General features: G+C 40.6%; 1 protein-coding gene across 2 annotated transcripts in view; it reads left to right on the top strand.

Annotated features, from left to right (window-relative positions):
• LOC128657315 (zinc finger protein 3 homolog) overlaps positions 1-18,068 on the top strand; it is a 188,547-nt gene that overhangs the window by 141,416 nt on the left and 29,063 nt on the right. For both annotated transcript variants that reach the window (XM_053711610.1, XM_053711611.1), the window contains one exon: positions 13,752-13,841. In XM_053711610.1, the coding sequence (XP_053567585.1) occupies positions 13,752-13,841 (90 nt within the window). The remainder of the gene's footprint in view (positions 1-13,751; positions 13,842-18,068) is intronic.

Here is an 18,068-nt window from a genome sequence, read left to right on the forward strand (position 1 = left end):
AATTGCCTGCATTATTCCTGTAACTACTGCAGCGGCTTTTTGGTTTGAGGCGCTGGAGGAGTCGCTCCAGAGGGAGACTTCATATGACGAAGTCATGGATAGAATTCATGCTCTAAAGCTGGCTAATTCTTTTATCACTGATGCCGCTTTCCAATTAGCTAAGTTAGCGGCAAAAAATTCAGGTTTTGCCGTTATGGAGCGAAGAGCGCTTTGGCTCAAATCATGGTCGGCTGACGTGTCGTCCACAACAAAGTTACTAAACATTCCTTTCAAGGGAAAGACCCTTTTTGGTCCCGAATTGAAAGAAATTATCGCGGATATCACTGGGGGAAGGGCCATGCCCTCCCGCAGGATAGACCGTTTAAGGCCAAAAACAAGGCTAATTTTCGCTCCTTTCGCAACTTCAGGAGCGGACCTGCTTCAACCTCTAGACACCTACCTATACAAGCACTTTAGAGAGATCCACAAAAATAATTTACAGCATCTAAAATTTTGGGGAATATGTAAGGTCAGAGGAGACTGGAGAGGAGGGGATTTCGAGAGTAAACTACTTAAAAAAGAAGCCGAACTAATTTATAAATTTGATACCCTTTTCCCCCGAGGCCTTAATTCAGAGATAGACCTATCCCCTTTTCTAGGAGTTAAGATATAGTGAACTTATAATTTACTTACAGAAAACATAAGAAAATACTCTAAACCTCATATGATGAACTGATATGATAACATCAACTCTAGAATGATTTTAAGAATGTATAAAGATAAAAAATCTTTTAGAATCTTTTAGAATATTTAGAAATCCAAGGAAAATTTTTTTTTTTAGAATTTTTTAAAATATTTGGAAGTTTTACAGTTTAATTAGTTTATTATATTTTAGATGAAATATTATGTCCATCTTTTAATTAAAGGTTGTATTAAATATAATGTAAATTATTCCCTACTCTCCAAAATAATTTGGTATATAAGCTAATGACGATAAACTTAGGTCTAATGAATTTTCAAAATTAATTCTTATGAATATTTTTTATTCAATGCAACAGTCGATTAAAATGTCTGTTTTACTCGATATGGCTCATATAATTTTAAATTGTAATTTTTAACATGGAATACCACTTCTGGTTTTACCACCTTAACCTAATACTTTAACACATTATTAATATATCTCTAAGCTTGAGCGCAATAAATCTCTATATACTAATATGTGATTTAGCTTTCTTTTAACGAATGAATGACCTCATGGAAATGAACATAATAAACCACCTTAAGTAAAAGCAAGCCTGAACAAATTCCACCTTTAATTGGAAAGACTCACAACCAATGAACACACTTCAATGAACATTTAAATCTTGTCGCGGGAACAAACCAGTATCTTGAAAAAGCCCTATCTATCGGGTGAAACGCATAGATTGACTTTGTGTTGTTCCCAGCTAAGGACTTTATTTTGTTTTCTAAATCTAGGTACCTAGTTTTACTTTTTAGCCCCGCGCGTGTTCCACGCTAAGTGCGGGTCTGTGGATATCATTTCTCCCTTTGGAATCTTGCAGTATCTGGCGCATAAGGAGTTTGGAGTAAACAAAGCAGTCTCCAATCACGCTGACCGGGTTCAGCCGACGCAAGCAAGCAAGCAAGAGAGGGTGCTAACACATTGGAAGATTTCGCCTACTTGTAATTATCTCCAACAGTGTGAACCAAAAAAAAATCGTTACCACAGTTATTTGGATAAGTGTGAGTACAAAGGAAACCTGATTTTAAGGTGTTTAACATGATCGCTTAACAACTTCCTAGGAGGTCATACAACACAATCACAACTTATTTCACGCTGATACTATTTGATGAACTGTAACACTTTTTGATCAGCCAAACAAGGAACTTTGTTACATAAATTGTGACTGATTCACTCAAAGATCGATATTAACATTGTAACATATTCGCTGAATCTTATTACCACGCTCATTTAATATAATCTTTTTAATACATTTTTCAAGGAACTCTTTCTTCTGTTATGTGCGATCAGTCCACGGGTCATCATTACTTCTGGGATATATCTCCTCCCCAACAGGAAATGCAAGAGGATTCACCCAGCAGAGCTGATATAGCTCCTCCCCTCTACGTCAGTCCCAGTCATTCTCTTGCACCCAACGACTAGATAGGATGTGTGAGAGGACTATGGTGATTATACTTAGTTTTTATGACTTCAATCAAAAGTTTGTTATTTTACAATAGCACCGGAGCGTGTTATTACTTCTCTGGCAGAGTTTGAAGAAGAATCTACCAGAGTTTTTTACTATGATTTTAACCGGAGTAGTTAAGATCATATTGCTGTTCTCGGCCATCTGAGGGAGGTAAAGGCTTCAGATCAGGGGACAGCGGGCAGATGAATCTGCATTGAGGTATGTAGCAGTTTTTATTTTCTGAATGGAATTGATGAAAAAATCCTGCTATACCGTTATAATGACATGTATGTATACACTTCAGTATTCTGGGAATGGTTTTTCACCGGAACTACTCTGTTAAAGGTCACTAATCCTTTTAATAAATATTGTCATGTTAAACGTTTTTGCTGGAATGTAGAATCGTTTACATTGCTGAGGTACTGAGTAAATAAATGTTTGGGCATTATTTTCCACTTGGCAGTTGTCTGCTTTAAATTGTGACAGTTTCGTTTCTCCTCACTGCTGTGTGTGAGAGGGAGGGGCCGTTTTTGGCGCTCTTTTGCTACGCATCAAAAAATTCCAGTCAGCTACTATTATATTTCCTGCATGATCCGGTTCACTGACAGATCTCAGGGGTCTTCAAACTTCTTTGAAGGGAGGTACATTCTCTCAGCAGAGCTGTGAGATTTTTTATTGACTGTGAATAAAAACGTTACTCTATAATTTTTTATGTCAAATTTAGTTATTTACTAATGGGAACAAACCTTTGCTAAAAGTTGTGTTATTTTAAACTTGATGCTTTAACTGTTTCAGTTCATTATCTCAACTGTCATTTAATCGTTTAAGTACCTCTTCGAGGCACAGTACGTTTTTGTTAAAAAAGATTATAACCAGGTTGCAAGTTATTGCTAGTGTGTTAAACATGTCTGACCCAGAGAATGATATCTGTGTCATTTGTTCCAATGCCAAGGTGGAGCCCAATAGAAATTTATGTACTAACTGTATTGATGCTACTTTAAATAAAAGTCAATCTGTACAATGTGAACAAATTTCACCAAACTGCGAGGGGAGAGTTATGCCGACTAACTCGCCTCACGCGGCAGTACCTGCATCTCCCGCCCGGGAGGTGCGTGATATTATGGCGCCTAATACATCTGGGCGGCCATTACAGATAACATTACATGATATGGCTACTGTTATGACTGAAGTTTTGTCTAAATTACCAGAACTAAGAGGCAAGCGTGATCACTCTGGGGTGAGAACAGAGTGCGCTGACAATACTAGGGCCATGTCTGATACTGCGTCACAGCTTGCAGAGCATGAGGACGGAGAGCTTCATTCTGTGGGTGACGGTTCTGATCCAAACAGATTGGATTCAGATATTTCAAATTTTAAATTCAAATTGGAGAACCTCCGTGCAAGGGGAGGTCTTAGCAGCTCTCAATGATTGTAACACCATTGCAATACCAGAGAAAATGTGTAGGTTGGATAAATACTTTGCGGTACCGGCGAGTACTGACGTTTTTCCTATACCTAAGAGATTAACTGAAATTGTTACTAAGGAGTGGGATAGACCCGGTGTGCCGTTCTCACCCCCTCCAATATTTAGAAAGATGTTTCCAATAGACGCCACTACTCGGGACTTATGGCAAACGGTCCCTAAGGTGGAGGGAGCAGTTTCTACTTTAGCTAAGCGTACCACTATCCCGGTGGAGGATAGCTGTGCTTTTTCAGATCCAATGGATAAAAAATTAGAGGGTTACCTTAAGAAAATGTTTGTTCAACAAGGTTTTATATTGCAACCCCTTGCATGTATCGCGCCGATTACGGCTGCGTCAGCATTTTGGATTGAGTCTCTGGAAGAGAACCTTAGTTCATCTACGCTAGACGACATTATGGACAGGCTTAGAGTCCTTAAACTAGCCAATTCATTCATTTCGGAGGCCGTAGTACATTTAACCAAACTTACGGCTAAGAACTCTGGATTCGCCATACAGGCACGTAGAGCACTGTGGCTAAAATCCTGGTCAGCTGATGTTACTTCTAAGTCTAAATTACTTAATATACCTTTCAAGGGGCAGTCTTTATTTGGGCCCGGGTTGAAAGAAATTATCGCTGACATTACAGGAGGTAAGGGCCACGCCCTACCTCAAGACAAAGCCAAAGCTAAGGCTAGACAGTCTAATTTTCGTCCCTTTCGGAATTTCAAACCTGGAGCAGCGTCAACCTCCACTGCACCAAAACAGGAAGGAGCTGTTGCTCGTTACAGGCAAGGCTGGAAACCTAACCAGTCCTGGAATAAGGGCAAACAGGCCAGGAAACCTGCTGCTGCCCCAAAGACAGCATGAACCGAGAGCCCCCGATCCGGGACCGGATCTAGTGGGGGGCAGACTTTCTCTCTTCGCTCAGGCCTGGGCAAGAGATGTTCAGGATCCCTGGGCGCTGGAGATCATATCTCAGGGATACCTTCTAGACTTCAAATTATCTCCCCCAAAAGGGAGATTTCATCTGTCAAGGTTGTCAACAAACCAGATAAAGAAAGAAGCGTTTCTACGCTGTGTACAAGATCTGTTATTAATGGGAGTGATCCATCCAGTTCCGCGGTCGGAACAAGGACAAGGGTTCTACTCAAACCTGTTTGTGGTTCCCAAAAAAGAGGGAACTTTCAGGCCAATCTTAGATTTAAAGATTCTAAACAAATTCCTAAGAGTTCCATCGTTCAAAATGGAAACTATTCGGACAATCTTACCTATGATCCAAAAGGGTCAGTACATGACCACAGTGGATTTAAAAGATGCTTACCTTCACATACCGATTCACAAAGATCATCAACGGTATCTACGGTTTGCCTTCCTAGACAGGCACTACCAGTTTGTAGCTCTTCCATTCGGATTGGCTACGGCCCCAAGAATCTTCACAAAGGTTCTGGGTGCCCTTCTGGCGGTACTAAGACCGCGAGGGATTTCGGTAGCTCCGTACCTAGACGACATTCTAATACAAGCTTCAAGCTTTCAAACTGCCAAGTCTCATACAGAGTTAGTTCTGGCATTTCTAAGGTCGCATGGATGGAAAGTGAACGAAAAGAAAAGTTCTCTTTTTCCTCTCACAAGAGTTCCATTCTTGGGGACTCTTATAGATTCTGTAGAAATGAAGATTTACCTGACAGAAGACAGGTTAACAAGGCTCCAGGATGCATGCCGTGTCCTTCATTCCATTCAACACCCGTCAGTAGCTCAATGCATGGAGGTGATCGGCTTAATGGTAGCGGCAATGGACATAGTACCTTTTGCACGCCTACACCTCAGACCGCTGCAATTGTGCATGCTAAGTCAGTGGAATGGGGATTACTCAGATTTGTCCCCTACCCTGAATCTGAATCAAGAGACCAGAAATTCTCTTCTATGGTGGCTTTATCGGCCACACCTGTCCAGGGGGATGCCATTCAGCAGGCCAGACTGGACAATCGTAACAACAGACGCCAGCCTGCTAGGTTGGGGCGCTGTCTGGAATTCTCTGAAGACTCAGGGATTATGGAATCAGGAGGAGAGTCTCCTTCCAATAAACATTCTGGAATTGAGGGCAGTTCTCAATGCCCTTCTAGCTTGGCCCCAATTAACAACTCAGGGGTTCATCAGGTTTCAGTCGGACAATATCACGACTGTAGCTTACATCAACCATCAGGGAGGGACAAGAAGCTCCCTAGCAATGATGGAAGTATCAAAGATAATTCGCTGGGCAGAGTCTCACTCTTGCCACCTGTCAGCAATCCACATCCCGGGAGTGGAGAACTGGGAGGCGGATTTCTTGAGTCGCCAGACTTTTCATCCGGGAGAGTGGGAACTTCATCCGGAGATTTTTGCCCAAATACTTCGACGTTGGGGCAAACCAGAGATAGATCTCATGGCGTCTCGCCAGAACGCCAAACTTCCTCACTACGGGTCCAGATCCAGGGATCCGGGAGCGGTTCTGATAGATGCTTTGACAGCACCTTGGAACTTCGGGATGGCTTATGTGTTTCCACCCTTCCCGCTGCTTCCTCGATTGATTGCGAAAATCAAACAAGAGAGAGCATCTGTGATTCTAATAGCGCCTGCATGGCCACGCAGGACTTGGTATGCAGATCTAGTGGACATGTCATCCTGTCCACCTTGGTCTCTACCTCTGAGACAGGACCTTCTGACACAGGGTCCATTCAAACATCAAAATCTAACTTCTCTGAAACTGACTGCTTGGAAATTGAACGCTTGATTTTATCAAAGCGTGGTTTTTCTGAGTCGGTTATTGATACCCTGATCCAGGCTAGGAAGCCTGTTACCAGAAAGATTTACCATAAAATATGGCGCAAATACCTATACTGGTGCGAATCCAAACGTTACTCCTGGAGTAAGGTTAGGATCCCTAGGATATTGTCTTTTCTACAAGAAGGTTTAGAAAAGGGTTTATCGGCTAGTTCATTAAAGGGACAGATTTCAGCTCTGTCCATCTTGTTACACAGGCGTCTGTCAGAAAATCCAGACGTCCAGGCCTTTTGTCAAGCTTTAGCTAGGATCAAGCCTGTGTTTAAAGCCGTTGCTCCGCCATGGAGTTTAAACTTAGTTCTTAACGTTTTACAAGGTGTTCCATTTGAACCCCTTCATTCCATTGATATAAAATTGTTATCTTGGAAAGTTCTGTTTTTAATGGCTATTTCCTCGGCTCGAAGAGTCTCTGAGTTATCAGCATTACATTGTGATTCTCCTTATCTGATTTTTCACTCAGATAAGGTAGTTCTGCGTACTAAACCTGGGTTCTTACCTAAGGTAGTTACTAACAGGAATATCAATCAAGAGATTGTTGTTCCATCCTTGTGTCCAAATCCTTCTTCAAAGAAGGAACGTCTTCTACACAATCTGGATGTAGTTCGTGCCCTCAAGTTCTACTTGCAGGCAACTAAAAATTTTCGCCAAACTTCTTCCCTGTTTGTCGTTTATTCTGGACAGAGGAGAGGTCAAAAAGCTTCTGCTACCTCTCTCTCTTTCTGGCTTCGTAGCATAATACGTTTAGCCTATGAGACTGCTGGACAGCAGCCTCCTGAAAGAATTACAGCTCACTCCACTAGAGCTGTGGCTTCCACTTGGGCCTTTAAGAATGAGGCCTCTGTTGAACAGATTTGCAAGGCTGCAACTTGGTCTTCGCTTCATACTTTTTCCAAATTTTACAAATTTGACACTTTTGCTTCTTCGGAGGCTATTTTTGGGAGAAAGGTTCTTCAGGCAGTGGTTCCTTCTGTATAATGAGCCTGCCTATCCCTCCCGTCATCCGTGTACTTTTGCTTTGGTATTGGTATCCCAGAAGTAATGATGACCCGTGGACTGATCGCACATAACAGAAGAAAACATAATTTATGCTTACCTGATAAATTCCTTTCTTCTGTTGTGCGATCAGTCCACGGCCCGCCCTGTTTTTTAAGGCAGGTAAATATCTTTTAAATTATTCTCCAGTCACCACTTCACCCTTGGTTACTCCTTTCTCGTTGATTCTTGGTCGAATGACTGGGACTGACGTAGAGGGGAGGAGCTATATCAGCTCTGCTGGGTGAATCCTCTTGCATTTCCTGTTGGGGAGGAGATATATCCCAGAAGTAATGATGACCCGTGGACTGATCGCACAACAGAAGAAAGGAATTTATCAGGTAAGCATAAATTATGTTTTTCACACATTTTTTTCACGTGTTTTTAAGGTGGTATTCCAGTTTTTTAAGGGAGACGTCCCTTCTATCAGATTATACATATTTTATATTCATTGTTATAATTAATTGTATGTTATTGTCAAGTAAAGATATTAATTTTAATTCATTGTATCCCTTGTTATTTGACTAAGTGTGGTGGGAACTTAGCTTTTAGCGCCCTCATATTCCTAGCATCTTGGAGCAGTTTCAACACTTGCTAAGCGTACAACTATACCAATAGAAGACAGTTGTGCTTTTAAAGACCCTATGGATAAAAAATTGGAAGGTTTGCTGAAGAAAATGTTTGTTCAGCAAGGTTTCCTTCTTCAGCCAATTGCCTGCATTATTCCTGTAACTACTGCAGCGGCTTTTTGGTTTGAGGCGCTGGAGGAGTCGCTCCAGAGGGAGACTTCATATGACAAAGTCATGGATAGAATTCATGCTCTAAAGCTGGCTAATTCTTTTATCACTGATGCCGCTTTCCAATTAGCTAAGTTAGCGGCAAAAAATTCAGGTTTTGCCATTATGGCGCTAAGAGCGCTTTGGCTCAAATCATGGTCGGCTGACGTGTCGTCCAAAACAAAGTTACTAAACATTCCTTTCAAGGGAAAGACCCTTTTTGGTCCCGAATTGAAAGAAATTATCGCGGATATCACTGGGGGAAGGGCCATGCCCTCCCGCAGGATAGACCGTTTAAGGCCAAAAACAAGGCTAATTTTCGCTCCTTTCGCAACTTCAGGAGCGGACCTGCTTCAACCTCTGATGCCGCAAAGCAAGAGGCTAACGCTTCACAGCCCAAAGCAACCTGGAAACCCTTGCAGGGCTGGAATAAGGGTAAACAGGCCAAGAAGCCTGCACCTGCTACCAAGACAGCATGAAGGGGTAGCCCCCGATCCGGGACCGGATCTAGTAGGGGGTAGACTTTCTCTCTTTGCTCAGACTTGGGAAATTGTTGCTCAGGGGTATCTTCTAGAATTCAAGGACTCTCCCCCAAGGGGAAGGTTCCACATTTCTCGTTTGTCTTCAGACCAGACAAAGAAACAGGCGTTCTTACGCTGTGTAGAAGATCTTCTAAAGATGGGAGTGATACACCCAGTTCCAATTGCAGAACAAGGACTGGGATTTTACTCAAACCTGTTTGTAGTTCCCAAAAAGGAAGGAACTTTCAGGCCAATCCTGGATCTAAAAATCCTAAACAAATTCCTCAGAGTTCCATCTTTCAAAATGGAAACCATTCGGACAATCTTGCCGATGATCCAGGAAGGTCAATATATGACTACCGTGGATCTAAAGGATGCGTACCTACATATTCCTATCCACAAAGATCATCATCAGTTCCTAAGGTTCGCTTTTCTGGACACGCATTACCAGTTTGTGGCCCTTCCTTTCGGTTTGGGCACCGCTCCCAGAATTTTCACAAAGGTGCTAGGGTCCCTTCTAGCGGTACTAAGACAGCGGGGCATTGCAGTAGCACCTTACCTAGACGACATCTTAATACAGGCGTCGTCTTTTCACAGAGCCAAGGCTCATACGGACATTGTTCTGGCCTTTCTAAGGTCTCACGGGTGGAAGGTGAACGTTGAAAAAAGTTCTCTGTCCCCACTCACAAGGGTTCTCTTTCTGGGAACACTAATAGACTCGGTAGAAATGAAAATCTTTCTGACAGAGGTCAGGAAGTCAAAACTTTTAAATACTTGCCGAGTTCTTCATTCCATTCCTCTGCCTTCTGTGGCTCAGTGCATGGAGGTAATCGGTTTAATGGTTGCGGCAATGGACGTTGTCCCTTTTGCCCGAATTCATCTAAGACCACTGCAACTGTGCATGCTCAAACAGTGGAATGGGGATTATGCAGATTTGTCTCCTCAAATACAAATGGACCAGAAAACCAGAGATTCTCTTCTCTGGTGGTTGTCTCAGGATCACCTGTCTCAGGGAATGAGCTTCCGCAGACCAGAGTGGATCATTGTCACGACCGATGCCAATCTGTTAGGCTGGGGTGCGGTCTGGGACACCCTGAAAGCTCAGGGTCTATGGTCTCGGGAAGAATCTCTTCTCCCGATAAACATTTTGGAACTGAGAGCGATATTCAATACGCTCCAGGCATGGCCTCAACTAGCGGAGGCCAAATTCATCAGATTTCAGTCTGACAACATCACGACTGTAGCGTACATCAATCATCAGGGAGGAACAAAGAGTTCCCTAGCGATGAAGGAAGTAACCAAGATCATCAAATGGGCGGAGGATCACTCCTGCCATCTATCTGCAATTCACATCCCAGGAGTAGACAACTGGGAGGCGGATTTTCTGAGTCGCCAGACTTTCCATCCGGGGGAGTGGGAACTCCACCCAGAGGTTTTTGCTCAGCTGACCCAGCTATGGGGCATTCCAGAATTGGATCTGATGGCGTCCCGTCAGAACACCAAACTTCCCCTTTATGGATCCAGGTCCAGGGATCCCAAGGCGGCATTGATAGATGCTTTAGTAGCGCCTTGGTCATTCAGTCTAGCTTATGTCTTTCCACCGTTTCCTCTTCTCCCTCGGCTAGTAGCCAGAATCAAACAGGAGAAGGCTTCAGTAATTCTGATAGCGCCTGCGTGGCTACGCAGGACTTGGTATGCAGACCTAGTGGACATGCCATCGGTTCCACCATGGAAATTGCCATCGAGGCAGGATCTTCTAATACAAGGTCCATTCAAGCATCCAAATCTAGTTTCTCTGCAACTGACTGCTTGGAGATTGAATGCTTAATTCTAGCGTGGGTTCTCTGAATCAGTTATAGATACTCTGATACAGGCCAGAAAGCCTGTCACCAGGAAAATTTACCATAAGATATGGCGGAAATATCTTTGTTGGTGTGAATCCAAGGGTTACTCGTGGAGTAAGATTAGGATTCCAAGGATATTGTCTTTTCTCCAAGAAGGATTGGAGAAAGGTTTGTCAGCTAGTTCCTTAAAGGGACAGATATCTGCTCTGTCTATCCTGTTACGCAAAGCGTCTGGCAGCTGTACCAGACGTTCAGGCGTTTGCACAGGCCCTAGTTAGAATCAAGCCTGTCTACAAACCTGTGGCTCCTCCATGGAGTCTAAATTTAGTTCTTTCAGTTCTTCAAGGGGTTCCGTTTGAACCTTTACATTCCATAGATATTAAGTTATTATCTTGGAAAGTTTTTTGTTTTTGGTAGCTATTTCTTCTGCTCGAAGAGTTTCTGAATTGTCTGCTTTGCAGTGTAATTCACCCTATCTGGTGTTCCATGCAGATATGGTTGTTTTGCGTTCCAAACCTGGTTTCCTTCCAAAAGTGGTTTATAATAAGAATATTAACCAGGAAATCATTGTTCCTTCTCTGTGCCCTAATCCAGTTTCTAAGAAGGAACGACTGTTACACAATCTGGATGTGGTTCGTGCTTTAAAATTCTATGTAAACTAAAGATTTCAGACAAACATCATCCTTGTTTGTTGTCTATTCTGGTAAGAGGAGAGGTCAGAAAGCGACTGCTACCTCTCTCTCCTTCTGGCTGAAAAGCATCATCCGATTGGCTTATGAGACTGCTGGACAGCAGCCTCCTGAACGAATTACAGCTCATTCCACCAGAGCTGTGGCTTCCACATGGGCTTTCAAGAATGAGGCTTCTGTTGAACAGATTTGTAAGGCAGCGACTTGGTCTTCACTGCATACATTTGCCAAATTTTACAAATTCGATACTTTTGCTTCTTCGGAGGCTATTTTTGGGAGAAAAGTTTTGCAAGCAGTGGTGCCTTCCGTTTAGGTTACCTGACTTGTTCCCTCCCTTCATCCGTGTCCTAAAGCTTTGGTATTGGTATCCCACAAGTAAGGATGAATCCGTGGACTGGATACACCATGTGAGAGAAAACAGAATTTATGCTTACCTGATAAATTACTTTCTCTTACGGTGTATCCAGTCCACGGCCCGCCCTAGCAATTAAGTCAGGTTCAAATTTATTTTTGTAAAACTACAGTCACCACTGCACCCTATGGTTTCTCCTTTTTCTCCTAACCGTCGGTCGAATGACTGGGGGGGCGGAGCCTGAGGGGGGCTATATGGACAGCTCTGCTGTGTGCTCTCTTTGCCACTTCCTGTAGGGATTGAGAATATCCCACAAGTAAGGATGAATCCGTGGACTGGATACACCGTAAGAGAAAGTAATTTATCAGGTAAGCATAAATTCTGTTTTTCCACTGTTTGTGTTTCCCTATTCCATATGATGAATATGTCATCAATAAACCCATTATAAGTTATAGAAGTCCTCCTTCTCAGCATACCATTCCACTTATTATTTTTTCTTTATCAGATTTCTTCTTTTTTTTTAGTAATTTACTCTATACAATGTTAAGTTGGTAGTCCCTCTTATCTTTATGGTATTTTGTTTTTCATGCAATCAAGGGGTTAAATCACCTCCGCAGTTGTGGTTTGTGTGGGGTGGGGGGGTCAAACATTTCTAATATTTATTTGCTTATATTCTAGAAACTGATGTTTTTACCTGATATGTAGAAAATCTACAGAAATAGAGTCGGACTGTAATGATTTTATTATTAAAATGACAGCTGTAAATCTATATGTTCAGTATATTATTTTATTTAATATTATACATAAGTTGACAAGAAAAATATAATTTAAAGGGACACTGAACCCAATTTTTTTTTCTTTCATGATTCAGATAGAGCATGATATTTTAAGCAACTTTCTAATTTACTCCTATTATCAAATGTTCTTTATTCTCTTGGTATCTTTATTTGAAATGCAAGAATGTAAATTTAGATGCCGGCCCATTTTTGGTGAACAACCTAGGTTGTCCTTGCTGATTGGTGGATAAATTAATCCACCAATCAAAAACTGCTGTCCAGAGTACTGAACCTAGAAAAAAGCTTAGATGCCTTATTTTTCAAATAAAGATAGCAAGAGAACGAAGAAACATTGATAATAGGAGTAAATTAGAAAGTTGCTTAAAATTGCATGCTCTATCTGAATCACAAAAGAAAAAAATTTGGGTTCAGAGTCCCTTTAAGTAAAGAACCTGTAGGTGAATTAATAACAAGAAAGACATAGAAAGATATAATGTATAAAGGTTTGTCATGTTAAAAGGACAGTCAAGTCAAAATTAAACTTTCATGATTAAAGGGACACTGAAGCCAATTTTTTTTCTTTTGTGATTCAGATAGAAAGTTGCTTAAAATTGCATGCTCTAATTTACTCCTATTAGCAAATGTTCTTCATTCTCTTGGTATCTTTATTTGAAATGCAAGAATGTAAGTTTAGATGCCGGCCCATTTTTGGTGAATAACCTGGGTTATTCTTGCTGATTGGTGGATAAATTCATCCACCAATAAAAAAAGTGTTGTCCAAAGTCTGAACCAAAAAAACCTTGGATGCCTTCTTTTTCAAATAAAGATAGCAAGTGAATGAAGAAAAAATGATAATAGGAGTAAATTAGAATGTTGCTTAAAATTGCATGCTGTATCTGAATCACGAAAGAAAAAAAATTGGGTTCAGTGTCCCTTTAAGGTTAAGCACACAATTTTAATCAACTTCTCAATTCACTTCCATTATATAAAAGTGCATGATCTTTTCATATTTACACTTTCTGAGGCACTACTCAGTTCCTACGTAGCATGTGCATATTCACAGGATATGCATGTATGCATTTTGTGATTGGCTGATAACTGTCACGTGATGCATTAGGAAGGAAAATGTAACTAATTTTGACTTTTGTAATAAAAAAATTAATAAAAAAGTGCTTTTGGATTGAATCTTTATTGTGCATTTATTGATTATGTAATTCTACTGTGTGTAGTGGTCCTTTAAATATTGAAATGTATTATCTGTTTTTTTCTTTTGGTTAAAATTAACCCTGCAATAACAAACGTGGAACAAACAGAAGATCTGTGTGTGGTGAAACCTCTTGTAATTCAGGAGCAGGAAAACTATGAGGATACTGACATGGAAAACCATGAGGATATAGAGACAAGTGAGTGTGTGATATGTAATGTTTGGCATTTAGTACCAAAGTGACATGAGCAAAGCCCATATAAGTGTGTGATAAATAATTGCTAATCCTGTTTGAGAAAATTCTCTCTTGCTGCTGGTTTGTCAGATGAACTTTAAGAAATCCTCAGAATGCTAAACCCAAACAGCTGTAACATGTCCATGGACTGTTTCTAGACCATAAACTGTGAGTGCTGATTTAGGTTCACACAAAAGTACATAACTACTACTTGATATTTAAAGGTATAATAAACAGTAAATGTATGATTTATTAAAGCAAAGATTAGCCTGAGAATAATATGTAGATATATAATTTCTTTCCTAAGATATGGTGAGTCCACGGAAACATCAATTACTAGTGGGAATATCTCTCCTGACCAGCAGGAGGCGGCAAAGAGCACCACAGCAAAAACTGTTAAATACCACTGTCCTTACCCACAATCCCCAGTCATTCTCTTTGCCTGTAGTAGTTGCAAGGAGGTGGTAAAGTTAGTTGTCTGTAAGATTCTACAATCAAGAGTTTGTTATTTTCAAGGCAGGACAAGATGTTCTGATCTTTGCTAAGGGTTTAGCCGTAGTCCATTTCAGTCTCTTCAGTAGAGCATTGTTGGCTTTTAAGCATTTGGGAACTTGGGGGTATAATTCCCTCTGTGCCTCCCAATTGATTTATTGCTGCCCTTGTCAGAAAGCCTGTTTAAGTTTGCACAGTCTTTTCATTTTCCACAGGTCCATATGAGGAGGGTGCCTCTTAAACTTTGTGAGCTGCCTGCTGCAGGGCAGTTACTTTTATGGTAAGTGCTATATTTGTATTATATTCTTATATTGGCACTTAAACGGTTAATTCAGTTTTTCTGATGAGGGGTTATATTACAGGGCATTGACAAGGTTCTGGCTCATGATTTTTTTATTACTTTGTATGCGATTTTCAATTTAATGTTTTTTGCAACATTTTTTTTCACTGGGTAAGGTTATGAGTTTCCAGGTGTGTTGTGATGTTTTGGTGGGCAGAGCCTGCTGAGGTAGTTTTGGCGCACTTTTTCAAACCAGGAAGTGTTTGTTTTATTTTAGTGCAGCTCTGGGCTGTGTACAAGTGGCTGTTTCTTTGCTGCAGAGTGGTTTCAGTCCGGAGTGTTCCTATTTTTTCTCCGTTTGATCAGCAAGTTCAGGTAGGCACTTTAGCAATCTGGCTGAGGTGTAGAGGTGCCCATGTTTATTTTACTTTTATAAAGTTTAAGTTTGTTGCTATAAATCTGTGTTAACGTTACTTTTTTAAAGAGATAGTAATGTTTTTTAGGCTTCTTTTTTTTTCTTTTGTATAAATTTATTATTTGAAATTAATTTTTTGTGTTTTGATGGACTAAGTGGCCCTGCAAAATGTTATTTGTACTCTGTTGGGGGCTAATGTGGAACCTCCTATTTCTTTCTGTTCCTTATGTATTGAGGAAAAATTGCATTTCAAAGTTAAACTTTTTGAATCTGAGCCGTTTTTTTTCTAGGGAAGATGCTGTTCAAGTGCAGCCTTGTTCTCAGGCATCCCTACCCTTGTCTGCCTGCATGTTATACCCTGTGCTTCTTCTCATGCACCAGCTGGAGTTTTCTTTGCAGTATATGGCTTCTCATATATCTTCTGCAGTTTCTGAAGCGTTATCTGCTTTCCCTATGTTGCAGGGGAAGCGTAAGAGGAAATTTAAAAATCTGGAGACCCCTGTTTCAGGGGTTGTTTTTTTCTAATGTCTCTTCTCAGAAGTCTGAGGAAGAGGATTCTTCTTTATTGTCTGAGGGTGAGATCTCTGATTCTAACAGTATATTTCCTTGTTCTGATGCTGAAGTTGTGTCATTCAGGTTCAAATTAGAGCACCTCCGTTTGTTACTTTAGGGGGATTTGCCTACTTTGGATGATTCTGATTCTATGGTTGTAATGACTCCTAAGAAATCTAGCAAGCTTATTATATATTTTGATGTTCCTTCCGCAGTGGAGGTATTCCCTGTCCCTGATCGTGCTTCAGAGATTGTTGCACGGGAGTGGGAGAAGCCTGGGATTCCTTTTTCCCCTTCTCCAATTTAAAAATATAAATAAAAAAATAAAAAAAATTGTTTTCTGTTGCTTAAAGAGTCTTGGTAGACCGTGCCTAAGGTTGAGGGTGCTATTTCTAATTTAGCTAAGAGAACTACTATTCCCATTGAGGATAGTTGTTCTTTTCAGGATCCTATGGATAAGAAGCTTGAAGCTCTTCTTAAGAGGATGTTCATCAGGGGTTGCAATGGCAGCCTGCGGTGTGTATTGCTACTGTCACTAGCGCAGCAGCTTATTGGTTTAATGCATTGTCTGATTCTATTCGGTCAGACACTCCTCTTGAGATTCAGGATGGGATTATGGCTCTTAAATTGGCTAATTCCTTGATTTCTGATGCTTCTCTTCAGTTTATCAAATTGGCAAAAATTTCTAAACTTTTGTCTTTTCCTTACAAGGGTAAGACCTTGTTTGGACCAGGTCTGGCTGAGATTATTTCTGATATTACGTGAGGTAAGGGTCATTTTCTTTTCTTTCATGTAATTGGCAAGAGTCCATGAGCTAGTGACATATGGGATATACAATCCTACCAGGAGGGGCAAAGTTTCCCAAACCTCAAAATGCCTATAAATACACCCCTCACCACACCCACAATTCAGTTTTACAAACTTTGCCTCCTATGGAGGTGGTGAAGTAAGTTTGTGCTAAGATTTCTACGTTGATATGCGCTTCTCAGCATTGTTGAAGCCCGATTCCTCTCAGAGTACAGCGAATGTCAGAGGGACTTGAAGGGAGTATCACTTATTGAATACGATGATTTCCCTAACGGGGGTTTATTTCATGGGTTCTCTGTTATCGGTCGTAGAGATTCATCTCCTACCTCCCTTTTCAGATCGACGATATACTCTCAGTTTACCATTACCTCTACTAATAACTGTTTTAGTACTGGTTTGGCTATCTGCTATATGTGGATGGGTGTCTTTTGGTAAGTATGTTTTTATTACTTAAGACACTCTCAGCTATGGTTTGGCACTTTATGCAATTATATAAAGTTCTAAATATATGTATTGTACTTATATTTGCCATAAGTCAGGTTCATGTATTTCCTTCTGCAGACTGTCAGTTTCATATTTGGGAATGTAAACACTTTAAGAATTTTATTTCTTACCTGGGGTTTAGTCTTTTTTTCAATTTGACTACTTTTTTGCAATTGCGGGTGTTAGGCCCGCGGGTGCGTCAAATGCTAGACTTTTGCGTCATTTTTGGTGCCAAATTTTTTAGGCGCGAAAAGATAAGTTTATGATGCAACTTCGTCATTTCCGGCGTCATACGTGACGCCGAGACCTTTCACACAGTGGCGTCATTAGTGACGCAAGTGTGTCATTTCCGGTCATTTTTGGCGCCAAAAAAAGTTTACGTTGCGTTGTGCGTCACACTTGGCGCCAAATTTTTTTCATTATTTCAATACCCCATTGATGTTTGCGTCCTGCTTTCTTCTCTATCAAGAGGCCTATGCGTTTTGCATTTTTTCCCATTCCTGAAACTGTCATTTAAGGAAATAATTTTGCTTTATATGTTGTTTTTTCTCTTACATTGAGCAAGATGTCCCAATCTGATCCTGTCTGAAGTTTCTGCTGGAACATTGCTGCCTGACATTGGTTCTACCAAAGCTAAGTGCATTTGTTGTAAAATTGTAGAAATTATTCCTCCGAATGTCATTTGTAATAGTTGTCATGATAAACTTTTACATGCAGATAGTGTATCCATCAGTAATAGTACATTGCCAGTTGCAGTTCCTTCAACTTCTAATGTGCATGATATACCTGTAAATTTTAAAGAATTTGTTTCTGATTCTATTATGAAGGCTTTGTCTGCATTTCCACCTTCTAATAAACGTAAAAGGTCTTTTAAAACTTCTCATTTAGCTGATGAAATTTCAAATGGCCAACAACATAATAATTCATCCTCTTCTGATGAGGATCTATCTGAAACAGAAGATCCTTCCTCAGATATTGACACTGACAAATCTACTTATTTATTTAAAATAGAGTATATGCGTTCTTTATTAAAAGAAGTGTTAATTACTTTGGATATTGAGGTAACCAGTCCTATTGACATTCAGTCTAATAAACGTTTAAATGCTGTTTTTAAACCTCCTGTGGTTTCCCCAGGTGTTTTTCCCATTCCTGAGGCTATTTC

The sequence above is a fragment of the Bombina bombina genome, chromosome 4 (assembly GCF_027579735.1).
Source record: "Bombina bombina isolate aBomBom1 chromosome 4, aBomBom1.pri, whole genome shotgun sequence".
In the NCBI taxonomy this organism is placed as follows: Eukaryota; Metazoa; Chordata; class Amphibia; order Anura; family Bombinatoridae; genus Bombina; species Bombina bombina.